This window comes from Nicotiana attenuata, chromosome 5 (genome assembly GCF_001879085.1).
Source record: "Nicotiana attenuata strain UT chromosome 5, NIATTr2, whole genome shotgun sequence".
In the NCBI taxonomy this organism is placed as follows: domain Eukaryota; kingdom Viridiplantae; phylum Streptophyta; class Magnoliopsida; order Solanales; family Solanaceae; genus Nicotiana; species Nicotiana attenuata.
The window spans coordinates 2,490,689-2,504,236 of record NC_031993.1 but is presented as its reverse complement, the minus strand read 5'-3'; the positions used below and the strand labels follow the sequence as shown (position 1 = coordinate 2,504,236).

The 13,548-nt window shown below is 35.1% G+C and overlaps 2 protein-coding genes and 1 non-coding gene across 3 annotated transcripts; all 3 read left to right on the top strand.

Moving 5' to 3' along the window:
- On the top strand, window positions 1–74 carry TRNAV-AAC. Its single transcript has one exon. It is a non-coding gene; the product is annotated as a tRNA-Val (tRNA).
- On the top strand, window positions 2,814–7,455 carry LOC109225180 (mucin-5AC-like). Its single transcript, XM_019389767.1, has 5 exons — window positions 2,814–3,263; window positions 3,689–3,800; window positions 4,873–4,987; window positions 5,620–6,687; window positions 7,012–7,455. The coding sequence occupies exons 1-5, from the start codon at window positions 3,074–3,076 to the stop codon at window positions 7,267–7,269; spliced, it is 1,743 nt and encodes a 580-aa protein (XP_019245312.1). The 5' UTR covers window positions 2,814–3,073; the 3' UTR covers window positions 7,270–7,455.
- Window positions 10,173–12,366, top strand: LOC109225179 (pleckstrin homology domain-containing protein 1-like). Its single transcript, XM_019389766.1, has 2 exons — window positions 10,173–10,740; window positions 11,951–12,366. The coding sequence occupies exon 1, from the start codon at window positions 10,275–10,277 to the stop codon at window positions 10,707–10,709; it is 435 nt and encodes a 144-aa protein (XP_019245311.1). The 5' UTR covers window positions 10,173–10,274; the 3' UTR covers window positions 10,710–10,740; window positions 11,951–12,366.

The following is a 13,548-nucleotide window of genomic DNA, read 5'->3' as shown; positions in this document are numbered from 1 at the left end:
CGTTTCGTGGTGTAGTTGGTTATCACGTCAGTCTAACACACTGAAGGTCTCCGGTTCGACTCCGGGCGAAGCCAAATGCTGTAGTTCTTTTTTTAGCAACTTTTCTCCTCCACATTCCAACTGGTGCTTTTTTGATTCAGCGGAGGAAAAAGATAGAGACGGGTCTGTTCTCTCAGGTTATAAAAGTACTAGATAAGACTTAGGGCCCGATTGGCCGTACAAAAAAGATTCTTTCTTTTTTTATTTTTTTATTTTTTTACTTTTTTCGAAATCAGCGCCATGAAATTTTCAATTTTCACTTGAATATTTTCGAAAATTTTGAAAAACTCCAAAAAGTTATTTTAAATTTTTTTACTTCAGGTCACTCACGAAAATTCGAAAACAACCCAAGATTATATTTATATCGAAACTCTAAATACCATTTTCACTTCAAAAAGAATTTTCCTTTTTTGCAAAATTGTATAATTCTTACATCCAAACGCCACTTAATAAAAAATTCATTGAATTTGTATAAAAACCCGACTCTGCTTAGCAATGAACTGTTTTGTCTTCTTGTTACTGAGTTGTGTCCTAAGACGGAGCTAGCCTATTAGGTGCGAATTCTATCGAACCGGTCAAAACCCATTCTTGAGCTTTTCTCCATTGTTTAGTAGTTTGATGTGATGACCACAATTGAGACCAATATGGACTTATGATGCTCACCTTAAATTACCCGAACCTTAGGTTAACTTATATTCTACAACAAATTTGAAAAATAACCTCTCCGTCTTTATAGGGTAGGAGTAAGGCTGTGCACACACTACTCTCCCCTGATCCAATATATGGTTAAAATATCATGGTATAGCCAGTTTTCACACTGGTCAATGAAAAATAGCCAGCGTTTATCAAGTCAATGAAAAATAGCCACTATTTTGCTGCAACAGGGACCGGTCCAGTATAATATACGGGAGTTCTGGTGCATTTGTGTACGAACTCCAGCATATTATGCTGGACCGGTATACTTTGCTAACTCCTGTAAAATTTGCGGGAGACTGGAGCACCAGTGCTCCAAACTCCAGTATATTATACTGGACAATTGTACTTGCTGGAACTCCCGTAAAATTTGCGGGAGTTCCAACATATTTATCCTGGAACTCCCGTAAAATTTACGGGAGTTCAAGCATACTTATACTGGAACTCCCATAAAATTTGCGGGCGTATTTTTCCGGATTTTGAACAGTATTTTCGCTCAGTTTTAAAGTGGCTAAATTTCGATGACTTTTGAAACTTGGCTATTTTTCAACGACCAGTGGTAAATCTGGCTATTTTTGAATTTCTCCCAATATATGAGATTAAGCTGGGTTTGTTATTGTTGTCGTTGTAAATCTGAAAAATAAAATAGAGGCATGGAGTGGATAATGCTTAAGGAATTTTTAAAAATGATTAGGTACTTGCCCAACTACTTTACTATGGTATACGTATGTGGTACGCTTCAAAATACCCAATTTGAGATTTTTTTTTTTTAATAATATACTTGGTGGAATCATATTAAAAATTTCCAAATATTTCAAAATAAAAACAGAGTATCATGTAAATCTGCCCAAGAAAAATACTACTGCTTATGCAATTTTTAATATTAGTCGGCATTAAATTTTAATCATATCACTTTTGGCAATGTTTGATAGGAATCTTTCATCGTATTAGAGTTTTATATATCAAAAGAAAATGTAAGGAAATAATTTCTAATAATAGAAAAACTAATTTTTTTTTTTATCATACTACTATTTTTTAAAGAATTTAAATTTACAGTAAATAATATTTTGAAAAATAATTATTAAAAATAAAAAATATATATATAATAAAATAAAAATATTTTAAATGTAAAAAAACAATGTTAAAAAATTCCCAACATATCTAATAATTATTTAACTCGTAAATTATTAAATATTTTATAAAAAGTAACATAAAATATATTAACATTAGGTAAACAACAACCAACTACCCCACGAAATCATTTTATATGAGGTAAAATACATAATATTAGTAATATATATATATATATATATATATATATATATATATATATATATAAGGGTGGATTCAAAGCTTTATATTTGTTGTTGCTATTGCAGTTATATAACCGCATGTTTGGATGGTTGTTACATGCATTGTATCGTATTGTTATTTTACATACAATATTTGTTTTGATTGTTACATAAATTTTATTGTATTGTATTGTTAAATCTGTCGTTAAGTAATGATTAAAAATGCCACTTTGTGGAACAATGGATTTGGTGTGGTCGCGTCATTACCTTATTTTTTTTCCTCATCTTACCCTTCCTTATGTATTAAATAATCCAATTTTATCATTTACTCTACATTTTTTGTATAACAATTATACCTTGTATTTTACTTTTTCTTTATAATATTACAAGTTTACCTTTCATATTATCCGTGCATGACATCATGAAATGATGACATCATGGAATGCTGACAAACATATATTATATACGTCAAAATAATACAATATAATAATGCTCTACGATATATTATGAATGATAATTAACAACCACCCAAACAAGCTATAAGCATTGTGAATTCCCTTTTTTTTTTTTTTTGTTCTGGGGAGAATTTTCAGCTTTCCACCCTCTAAAAATGCAAAATTAAAAAAACTTTTATAAAGACAACTAACCACCATAACGTCTTTTTCCCTCACAAAAGGACAAATGAAATGTCAAAAATATAAATCAAAATTAACCACAATCGAAAAAGAAGTGGGGCTATTTTTGTAATTATAAATTAGTGGAAGAGCTACCATTGGAATTCTGATAACGTACCCTTCAAGTGAAGAAAGCATCAGCTGTGTTAGTTGCATTTAACATGCCCCACACTCATGACTTCCCCTCTCAATTATTTTATTATTCCCTTTTTATCCCTCATTCTTCCCCTAAATAACATTCCTTGCCACTCAAATTTCCTCTCTTCGATCATCTTCAGTTCATCCCCTTAGATTTTCTCTCTCCAATTTTTAAGCTGTCTGTACAAAATAGAGCAGATTTTGTTTTGTATTTTTTTTTTGTAATTTATTTTGGCAATGAATGGAAGTTTTAGGGCAGAGGAAACGGCAATGAGGCAGTTACAACAGCAAATGGGGAGTTTTAGGAATTCAGTAATGAAGGAGAAGGAAGAGGAATTAGCTTTGTTTCTCGAAATGCGAAGAAGGGAAAATGATAGAAACGATCTTCTTCTTTTTCAAAACGGCGACGAATTTGATGCTCAGCTTGGTGAGATTTTTTTTTTTTTTTCATTTTTCCTTTTTATTACTTCCTCTGTCTCAATTTATGTGATAATTATTTTGACAAAAAAAAAATAATTAAAACTTGTGGTTTATAATAAAAATTATTTTTAAATACAAAATTTATATGTCCTTGTTTCTGGGACACGCTAAAAAGGGAAAGAGTGTTACGTAAAATGGAACAATATTATTATATCTGTTTGAGATTATGGTTCAATATCATGGTGGATTTGCCTTTTCTTCGCTAATTTTATTATTTATGTTAATTAGAAACTGCTGATATATTTAGGTACTGTAGAGGCTTAACAATAGTATAGTATGTAAAACTTGCAGTGAATTTGGGCTTTCTATTAAATACTGCTTCATAAGCTAAGCTCATAAGTGTTACTTTTTGCAATATTTTGTTTCTTATAGGATCAAATGGAGGCGGTTCACCTTTATTTAATATTGGATCAGCCACAACTGTTAGGAAGAATGGTGCTGATGATTTCCTCAATGCTGAGAATGATAAAAATGACTATGAATGGTAATTTCTTTAAATTTTTCATGCTTCTCAAGCATGTTCTGATGGTGATTCTGCTTATTCGCTTAATTATAATTTTTAGCTGGTTCGGTTATGTTGTCATAAGTTTCTCTATCGAGTGAAATGTCTGGATCATGTCACCTACATTATGTCTTCATGTTCAAAACTTCAGTTTTTATTGTTCCCTTTTTGGATCATCTGGTAATAGCTTTTGCAACATGCACAGTTTTGCTCAAATTTTCTTCAGTAGATAGGATTACTGATTTTTGAGCAGACATAATGCCTCAACATCAATAGCACCCTTTGTAGTAGTGTAGTACATAATACAAGAAACTTTGAAAATGAGGGGGCAAAAAGAGGTGGATGAGCAATTATAATATTATATGTATTGAGGAGTGAGGGTGCTATTGGTGAGGCTTTCCATCTCGAACCATTAGTTGGTGATTCACGTTCCTAAAGGAGGAGCTCAGCTAAGTTAGACTAAGGAAAACCCAGCGAGCGGGAGAGAAATCTAACTGCTTCAAATTAGCAATTCTTATGCTATTACAAAGTGTACTAATAACGAACATCTGCGTATTAACACGTAACTAACAAGCTAACTGACAATTAAATAAACTTACTATCTTAAGCATCAAGTCCTACTATTAACATCACAGCCTCCAGTCAACGCCACAGCTCAGCAGTTTAGTTATTCCTCTGTACTTGCATCCTTCAGAGGTAAGATGCCAAACTATCGGGACAGAAGGCGCATTCAATAATCAATGTTCATAGAAACATCATGAATAGCTTGACAACATGTACAGCGTATAAAGTCTTAGTTATATTTCGAAGTTTAACTAATAAAACTAATGAATTCCATGCATCAAAATATTGCTGCAAACAAGTAAACGAGTAGGTGTTGTTAACCCACTTCCTAAAAGGCTCAAAAGTAGAAGATAAAAGGTTCTTCCAGACCTCTGATATTGGATGATCTTTTGCCAGACTTATACAATCATTCATTATCAAAAGAATTTTCGGTTATGTCTTTTCTCTAATGTTTAATTCTCTATTCTGAGATGATATTTTTGTGTTTCAGGCTTCTAACACCTCCCAGTACTCCTCTTTTTCCTTCACTTGAGATGGAGTCGGAAAAATCAATGATGAGTCAGTTGGGAACAGCTAAAGCTCGTCCAACTGCAATTAAATCTAGAGTAAGAATATACTAAACTTTTCTTACCCCATGATTTGCTGAAATAATTCATTTTCTGTAATTAGGATGAGTATTTAATATGATATATACTTAATGCATGAAATTTATCGTAATGACTTCAAACTTATTTCGCTTCACGTCCAGCCAGTAGAGGGGATGTAGAGATGTGCAAGAAGCATAATAAAAGGGAAATTTCTATAATTAGGTAGAAAGGACCTTGCAGGCCTTTTAGTTCAAAAAACACGTGGGGGCTCCATTATTTAGTCAAATGCTATTAGCAACGAAATCATCTATATTGATATTTCACAATTGTCTTTACTCTCGAGTTCTGAAAGCAATATATGATTGTACTCATTTGCATTTTCTTACAGAAGTTCCTTGTGAGCATGTGGAATTACCATTGCTCAATCTCTCAAAAATATCACCACCTTTTGCAGATGTACTAAATTCTAGTGCGTGCATAGTTGTTGGTCAGTAAGTCCTGGTCACTCTTTAATCACAAATTGCGAATTCTCCCACGTAAAAATTAGGAATTTCAGATGGAATGTCAGAACCTCCGGCTAGGCAGTCTTAACTTGAGTTTGTTGGGAACCATGGACTGATTTGCGGTGCAACTTGTTGTTGTGGATGCAGTTAGCAAATCCCCAGCCTGAGCCCTCTGGTAGAAGCATTTTAGCATCTAGACAGCCTGCTTCCACTCATGGATTAAATACTTCAAGTTCAGGTCTTCGAAGACCATCTTCGTCAGGTGGATCAAGACCTTCAACTCCAACTGGACGACCCACATTAAGCACGATAGCTGCTTTGACATCAGCATCTAGACGCACATCTACTGCAGCAGCATCAAAAGCAATGACATCCACTGCAACCTCTAGAATAATGTCTACCACAACCGCGTCTCGGCCATCAAGGTCTTCAACCCCAACTTCTCGTGCCACCTTGCCTTCTGCTAAATCCACGGTTCCTCCACGATCTTCAACACCTACAGCCAGGTCTAGTGCAAGGTCCTCAGCGCCAACAACCAGAGCCTCCTCAACGCCCACGGCCAGGGCCTCTGTTCCTGGATCAAAGTCCACATCGAGGGCGGCAACTCCAACTCGGCGACCTACTTCAGTGTTAAGTACAGCTAATGCTACTGCTCCTCCTGTTAAATCTCCGTCTTCAGTTTCCACAGCTACCACTACGGCAAGAAATCCTGGAGTTGCACGTGCTAGTTCTCCAACTGTAAAACCCAGACCATGGAAGCCTTCAGATATTCCAGGGTTCTCCCTTGATGCTCCACCCAATTTACGGACATCACTATCTGACAGGCCAATTTCAGCTACAAGGGGTAGACCCGGAGCACCAAATGTTAGATCTTCATCCATTGATCCAGTTACAAATGGAAGGATTAGACGACAATCTTGCTCTCCAGCGAGAGGACGTCCTCCTAATGGTGTTGTGCGTAGCAGTGGAAGCTCTGTTCCAATCCCAGCTATGAGTCGATTACATGCTAAAGCTAATGATAATGTAAGCCCTGGTATGATTGGAACTAAGATGGTTGAAAGGGTAGTAAATATGCGGAAGCTGGCTCCTCCTGCAAAGCAGGATAACAAATATTCTCCCCGTAGTAACTTATCTGCAAACTCTTCATCACCTGACAGCTCAGGTTTTGGAAGGACATTGTCAAAGAAATCCTTGGATATGGCTATGAGGCATATGGTATGTCTTTTCATTTCATTCTGCTTTTGCAAAAAGATAGGACACTTAATTCACTTGGATAAGCTAGATGATGGTCATGAATGTTATCTACACAGCATCTCTAGAAATTGTCATTTCTGTATTAATGCAACATAGTGCTCTTCAGATTGAAGACTTCTTTTTTGAGATAAGTTTCTGTAGTTTGAAAGCATCTATCGCCTTCTTAAACTTTTTAAATATGCTCTTGGTTTTTCCAGAGCTCTAAGAAGCTCCCCACCTCGTCAGCCTTCTTGTTCTCTTTATACTTCATGGTTTTGCTTAATTGACGACATTCCTCTCTAACAGGATATAAGGCGAAGCATCCCAGGTAATCTGCGTCCATCAATGACTAATATTCCAGCATCCTCTATGTACAGTGTGAGATCAGGACCTAACAGAAGCAGGACAGTGAGTGTATCCGACTCCCCACTTCATACGAGCAGTAATGCTAGTTCTGAAGTGAGTCTCAATAACAATGCGGTGTGTGTTGATGGGAGTGAAGTTGATGACGCTATTAGCAGCGATAAAGGTGTTCGGTCTCCTGCCAGTATGCATGGAAGGTGATGATTGCCCTTCCCTGATGTGGGATAAAAGAAATTATAGTTTCGATTGAGTGCCAGATTGAGGGTTTTGGTACCTGAATTATGATTGTTTCCTGGGAAGGACTGAGGCATATGGTTCACTCATTATGTAAAGATTGATGCACGGTTAGTTAGCTTATATTATTTGAAGCCAGCCTTTATCTCATTAGTTGTGTTGTGCTTGAACCAATTTTCTGCGTTATTTTCGTTCCACTTTCAAGTTCTTAATTTGTGGGGGACACGATTAAGGGGTTGTTTGGTAGGATGCATTAGCTTTTGGTATTACTAATTCCTTATTTGGTACACTTTTTCAACCTATGTATTACTAATGCAAGTATTAGTTATACAACCTATTTGGTATTATCCTGTGTATAACTAATACATAGCAATACCAAGGCTATAATGCATGCATTAGCATGGTTAAAGACAAAATTGTCCTTAAAGTCCCCTAAAGCTAAAGAGTATGGAGGGTATTTTGGAATCAACTAATTTTCTTAAAAATTATGCAATGCATTTTAATTTTTAATAAAAGAATTACAAGAAAATACACGTGACTTCACACCATAACAAAAAATGGCCCAGGTTTTTAAGTTTTACCCGACCTAGCCCATATTGTACATATTTTGAAAGCACTAGCAAATTCAAAATCTGTGTTCTTACAACCATTGCTTCTAAAAGCTATGGAGTTAGAGATCTGTGTTCTCACAACCATTTCTTTCACTCTCTCTTCTTCTCACCTCTCCTACATATGCTTCAAGGGGCCGTGTATTTTCTGCTTCTCCCCCTGTGTCACCCGGTTGCAATGTAAGAAAATTGAAGAGTAGAAGTCCACTATCGAAAGCCATTCAAAGCTTTGCTTTCGAAAATAGGATTTTTTTGAGTTTGTTAGTTGTTTGGATTGAGTGTTGTTCCAATTGATTGAAAATATCAAAAGGAGTTCAAAATTTAAATTTGAAGTGATTTGGAGTAGATTTGAGCAAGATTTGAGTTAAATTTTAGAAAAGACGCAAGGAAGAAGACGAAGTCAGTTTTTTGTATAATCATGTATAATCTTGTATAATAGTGTATATGAGTGTATAAACACATTTTATACACCTTTATACAAACGTCTGTAGACGAACTTCTTCCACGATTTTCAGTTGCAATTCTTGTTCAAAACCAGTCCAAATCTCCATTAAATGACTTCCAATTTTATATACAACCTCCTTATACTATTTCTAACAAGTCTAAATAACACCTACTTTAAATTTCTCACAAAATCAAATTCGAAATTTAAACCCACATATTTAAGCTTGTTAAAAATTTATTTTTTACTACCCAAATGAATTTGGTTTGTTAGAACTATTATTTGAGTCACAGTTACTGATTCGAAAATTAACTTAAAAACTTGAGCAATCTTTTTCAAATTAAATAGTAATTTCGAGAACCTATTGGAGTTGGATGTTGAATCTTAGCCTATTATTTTTGGGTTAGTTGGTTGTATATTGAAATATGGGCTATAAAATTGAAAAGTAGGGAGCTCAGTTGTTCTTATATGAAAATTTTCCTTTTTAATGCACCACATCAAACAATGGATAAGAAATAATCTCTGCTTAACTAATGTTTGCATTAGTGACTCATGCATCAATAATCCCTACATTACTGATACACCTTATTTAACACTATTCTTATACACCTTACCAAACGACGCCTGGTTCAAACAAGGGGATGTACCTCATTCTAATTTCTAGTTGCAGAATATCAATCAAAGTCTACAAGGTACTAAATGAGGACATAAATTTTGCAGAGATATGGTGTTATTAATGTTTTATTCCACATTGGAGGAAATGCTTGTGGTCCCATTATCTCATTACACTATATACAGAGTAGCACTTATTGGTGGTGTAAATGCAGCTGTCAGAAGTTCAAACATACAATTTTTATTTTTATTTTTAATTTCTCACCAATAAAATATCATGACTCTTTCCAAGACAGTCTTAAATATTTAACATTATTCTTTTAATCCAAGAGATATTTATGTAGGTGTTTGGATAGTAAAATATTACTCCCTCCGGTCCAAAATAAGTGATTTTTGGCCTTTTTTTTGTGGTAAAAAGTAAGTGATTTTTCCAGATTTTAAGAATGAATTAATTATTTTTTTCCTACATTGTCTTTGGAGTAAATAGTGTTGGAGTATGTGTTAGGAGTGTTTATGTGAGAAAGTAAAGGTTAATATGGTCAATTTCATTGCTAATTAATGCTAAAAGATGAATTTCTTAATCTGTGTGAAAACATCCAAAAAATCACTTATTTTGGACCGGAGGGAGTAGTATTTGAAGTTAAAAAAAAATTGACATGAACTTCAGGAAAAATACTTTTGTAAATGTTGAAAATTTGTAGGGGAAGCCACCAGGGGCGGATTTAGAGGGCGGAAGGGGGTTCACCAGAATCTCCTTCGCCGAAAAATTACACTGTATATATAAGGCAAAATCTATTTTTTACCTCCATATATTATGTTTTGAATTCCCTTGATATAGCCCAAAAGTGTAGCTTAGTGGTCAAGAGGGTTCAAAACCTTTGTAAGGTCATAGGTTTAATTCCCACGGGCTACAATTATTTTTAAAATTTATTCTTTCTGAACCCCCTTGGCGAAAATCCTGCCTCCGCCATCGGAAGCCAATATTTGACTTATAAATACCTTTAAAACTAACATTCAATATTTCATTTGACGATATTGTAATTCTATATTTGTGAATAATCATAGCCAAATTAAATACATAAGGTAATAGTGTGTGCATAAGATAGAATTTTGGTCCGGTCCTTTCATTAAAGTTTTGTATTTCTACTGAAATAGTACTCCCGTATTACTCAAAAGGGCATAAATTAAAATATGATAATAGTATTTAAATTGGAATTGAAGTTAGAGAGAAAAACGAATAAAACAAGCAACTACCTGTCTTGTGTTCACACTTTCTCTGCCTTCTCTCTCCTCTTTCTCTCTCATCACCCATGGCCAGTCTATGGCGAGCAGTAATGGGAAGCACGACTCAATCGAACGACGACTACGACGGAGTCGAGTTCTGGTCGAACCCAGAACGAACCGGCTGGCTCACTAAACAAGGCGAGTACATAAAAACATGGCGTCGCCGGTGGTTCGTGTTGAAACAAGGAAAGCTCTTTTGGTTCAAGGAAGGGAACATCACGCGCGGGTCGAAACCACGTGGGGTAATTCCAGTGGCTAATTGCCTCACAGTTAAAGGAGCCGAAGATGTTTTAAACAAACAGTTCGCTTTTGAGCTTTCTACTCGCTCTGATACTATGTATTTTATTGCTGATTCGGAGAAAGAGAAGGAGGATTGGATCAATTCGATCGGACGGTGCATAGTGCAGCACTCTAGGTCTGTTACTCATGATGAAATTCTGGACTATGATAGCCGGAAATAATTAATATTGCCACAACATAATTTTGGTACGCGTATCCTTTTTTTTTTTTGGAAATAACTATTTTATTTGTTTTGTCTCTGTGTGTAGTGTGAATGTATATAATTTTTCGCATTTGAAGCTGTAAGTACTTTGTTTAAGTCATTGTTAAATTGTGAATGCCGTATATTTGCTGAGTTGAAATGCATATGTACCTTTTTCAAATATAGTCAAACCTCTCTATAACACACTCATTCATTCCAAAAACTTTTTGGCTGTTATAGCCAAGTGCTTATAGAGAACATATATTATAACATAACATGAAAATTAGTTCCATAAAAGAGCTTGGCTTTTATTGTTAATGACTGTTATTTATCTTGATTAGTTAAGGCTTTGAATTCTTACTTGTTAGTAATGGTGATTAATTGACTAGAGCCTACTATTGACTATTATGGTTGAAGAAATGCAATTAAAAGAATATTTAAAGTAAATGGAGATGAGATCAGCTAACCTTCAATCCTCTCGGTTTAAAGTTCAGTCATAGAGGAATGTCTGAAATCATCAAGGAATGAGCTTTTTGGAATGATATTAGAGTGAAGTGAAAACAAACAAATTGGATTCTCTAATTTATTTTTTTTCGAATAGGAATTCTGGGACTTGCTACTGTACCATGAAGTTTCTATTTTGCTCTCAAGCTGTACTTGTTCTTGCATTCTTTGAGCTACTACCCAAGTTTTTTTTTCTTTTTCTGTTGATATTCCGTCGGCCTCCCAACATGTTCAACCATCATTTATAGCGTTTGAGACAGCCTTCTGTCTTAGGCTTTTATTTTGATAACCGAGAAATCTCCGAGAGATAGTGGTGCACGGTTTGAAATTCGGTGGATAATGGGTCCGACCCGCTGCTCTTCTCCACTTAAATACCAGTCTTATGTCTGGGGCAGGGTTTGAACCCGTGACATACGCCTAACTCACACATCATGTGTTGTGCTCTTGCCACTAGACCAAAGCCCTAGGGGGCGTCCCTCGCTAGTTACTCTTTCATTTTTCTCTTTTGTGGATTCCAGCTTATGTAAATGCATCTTTTGGTTCCTAATTCACGCAAGTCAAATTTTGGTAGTCTTGGTTGAGTACTTGAGTTACACCTTCATTTTTTTTCTGTTTCATGGATTTTAACTTGTATAAATGCATCCTCTTAATAATAAATCCTACCACATTTTGGCAGTCTTGGTTGAGTCAAAGTTACCTTAACATTTGCTACTTCAGCTCTGTGGTGATATATTTATTTGGATCATTTTATGGAGCTCGTTTAGATTGGTCATGCTTCAGTGGATCCATATTCTTTTGTCAGTGAGGGTTAACCTATTCTTACATTTCCGTGGCCTCATTCTCATGTTCCATAAGCATTTTCCTTTCCGCGGTCCTTTCCGTTGATAGTCAGACTGCTGCTTCTTTCTCCCCGTCCATAAAATCTCAGTTGTGCACTTGGGCAGGTTGGCTGGTTATGACTTCAGAAAACCAAAAGAAAGCTTGTCTTACATACAACCAAAGTTGCATTATATTGCTGAGATGATTTTTTAGCTTTCCCTCTAGTTATTATCATTAAAGCTCTGAAGTTCTTTGTAAAAGAAAAAGAAAAATCCTGAGTCTTATTAACAATAGTGTCTCATTATCCTACAAAACTTCACATGACATGGCCGTAAAAGTCTCTATTTACTTTCTCACTTGGAGTTAAAAAACTGGGGCTTTTTAGGATAAAGTATGCTATAGATGGGAGCCTTTTGAATATCTAGAGATTTTGGTGTTTTGCTAGATCTGAGCACTTGCCAAGTTAGGAACTTCAGGATGTTTAGTAGTTATAAGTGTTGCTTGGTAAAACTGAAGTTAATCAATGGAAACTAAGAGCTAATCTAATCCGATACCACTATACTGGTATAAGCCAATTGTGTTTCTTAATGTCAATGCTCCTGGAGTTCAGAAGAAACTTGTTCTCTCCTTCAGAAAAATAGAATTTCTTTTCCACCAACTTTCTGCTGATAATTTCGGCATTTTGATTTAGTTTCGTTAGAAAAAAGAAAGCAGTAGATCTCTACGTTAATGGTTTTCAAGAAGTTGTTTTCTAATGTCTCCTTTAGCTTATGTACATCAAATTCAGCATTTTCGTCAAGCAATATATATTTTATCTAATACCATATCCAACATTGGCATAGTTCTGCTGCCAGAGATGTACTGTCGATCTTAGAATCAACATACTCGTTGGCTGCACCTTTGCCGACATTTTATTATGTAAACATACAGGAAAATGAGCTTGCTTACCCAATAAAGAAATAGGAAGGAGTGGTCGGTTTATTGTAGCTTACATTTTAATGCTCATGCTCTCTGGGTAAGAAGCTGGTTTGCCTTCTGAATATTCTACATTTAACTTGCCTATACTTTGTAAGAGAACAAGTCTAGATCGGCCTTGAAACCCTTTTCTTTAAAGGATAAGTCTAGATCATATGCCATACATTCTAGAGAACACGACCAAATAATGAATCCTTATACAACAAGGAAATGCTTGACTGACACGTTTGGTTTGAGAAGTTTTTCAGAAGTCCTTCAAAACCCAAAAACTAAATTTGAAATTTTGTTTTGGTTTGTCCTTTTTCCTGGAAAACGAAACCGAGAACCAGTTTTTTAACCTAAAGTGAGCTCTAACCCAAACTGATTGATATTGGATAGTGAAATATGAGTGATTTAGGGTGAAGCTTTAACCAAGAAGTGTTTGGACGATGAGATATTTCTGTTGTGTGTTTGTATATATATATATATATATATATATATATATATATATATATATATATATATATATTTTTTTTTTTTTT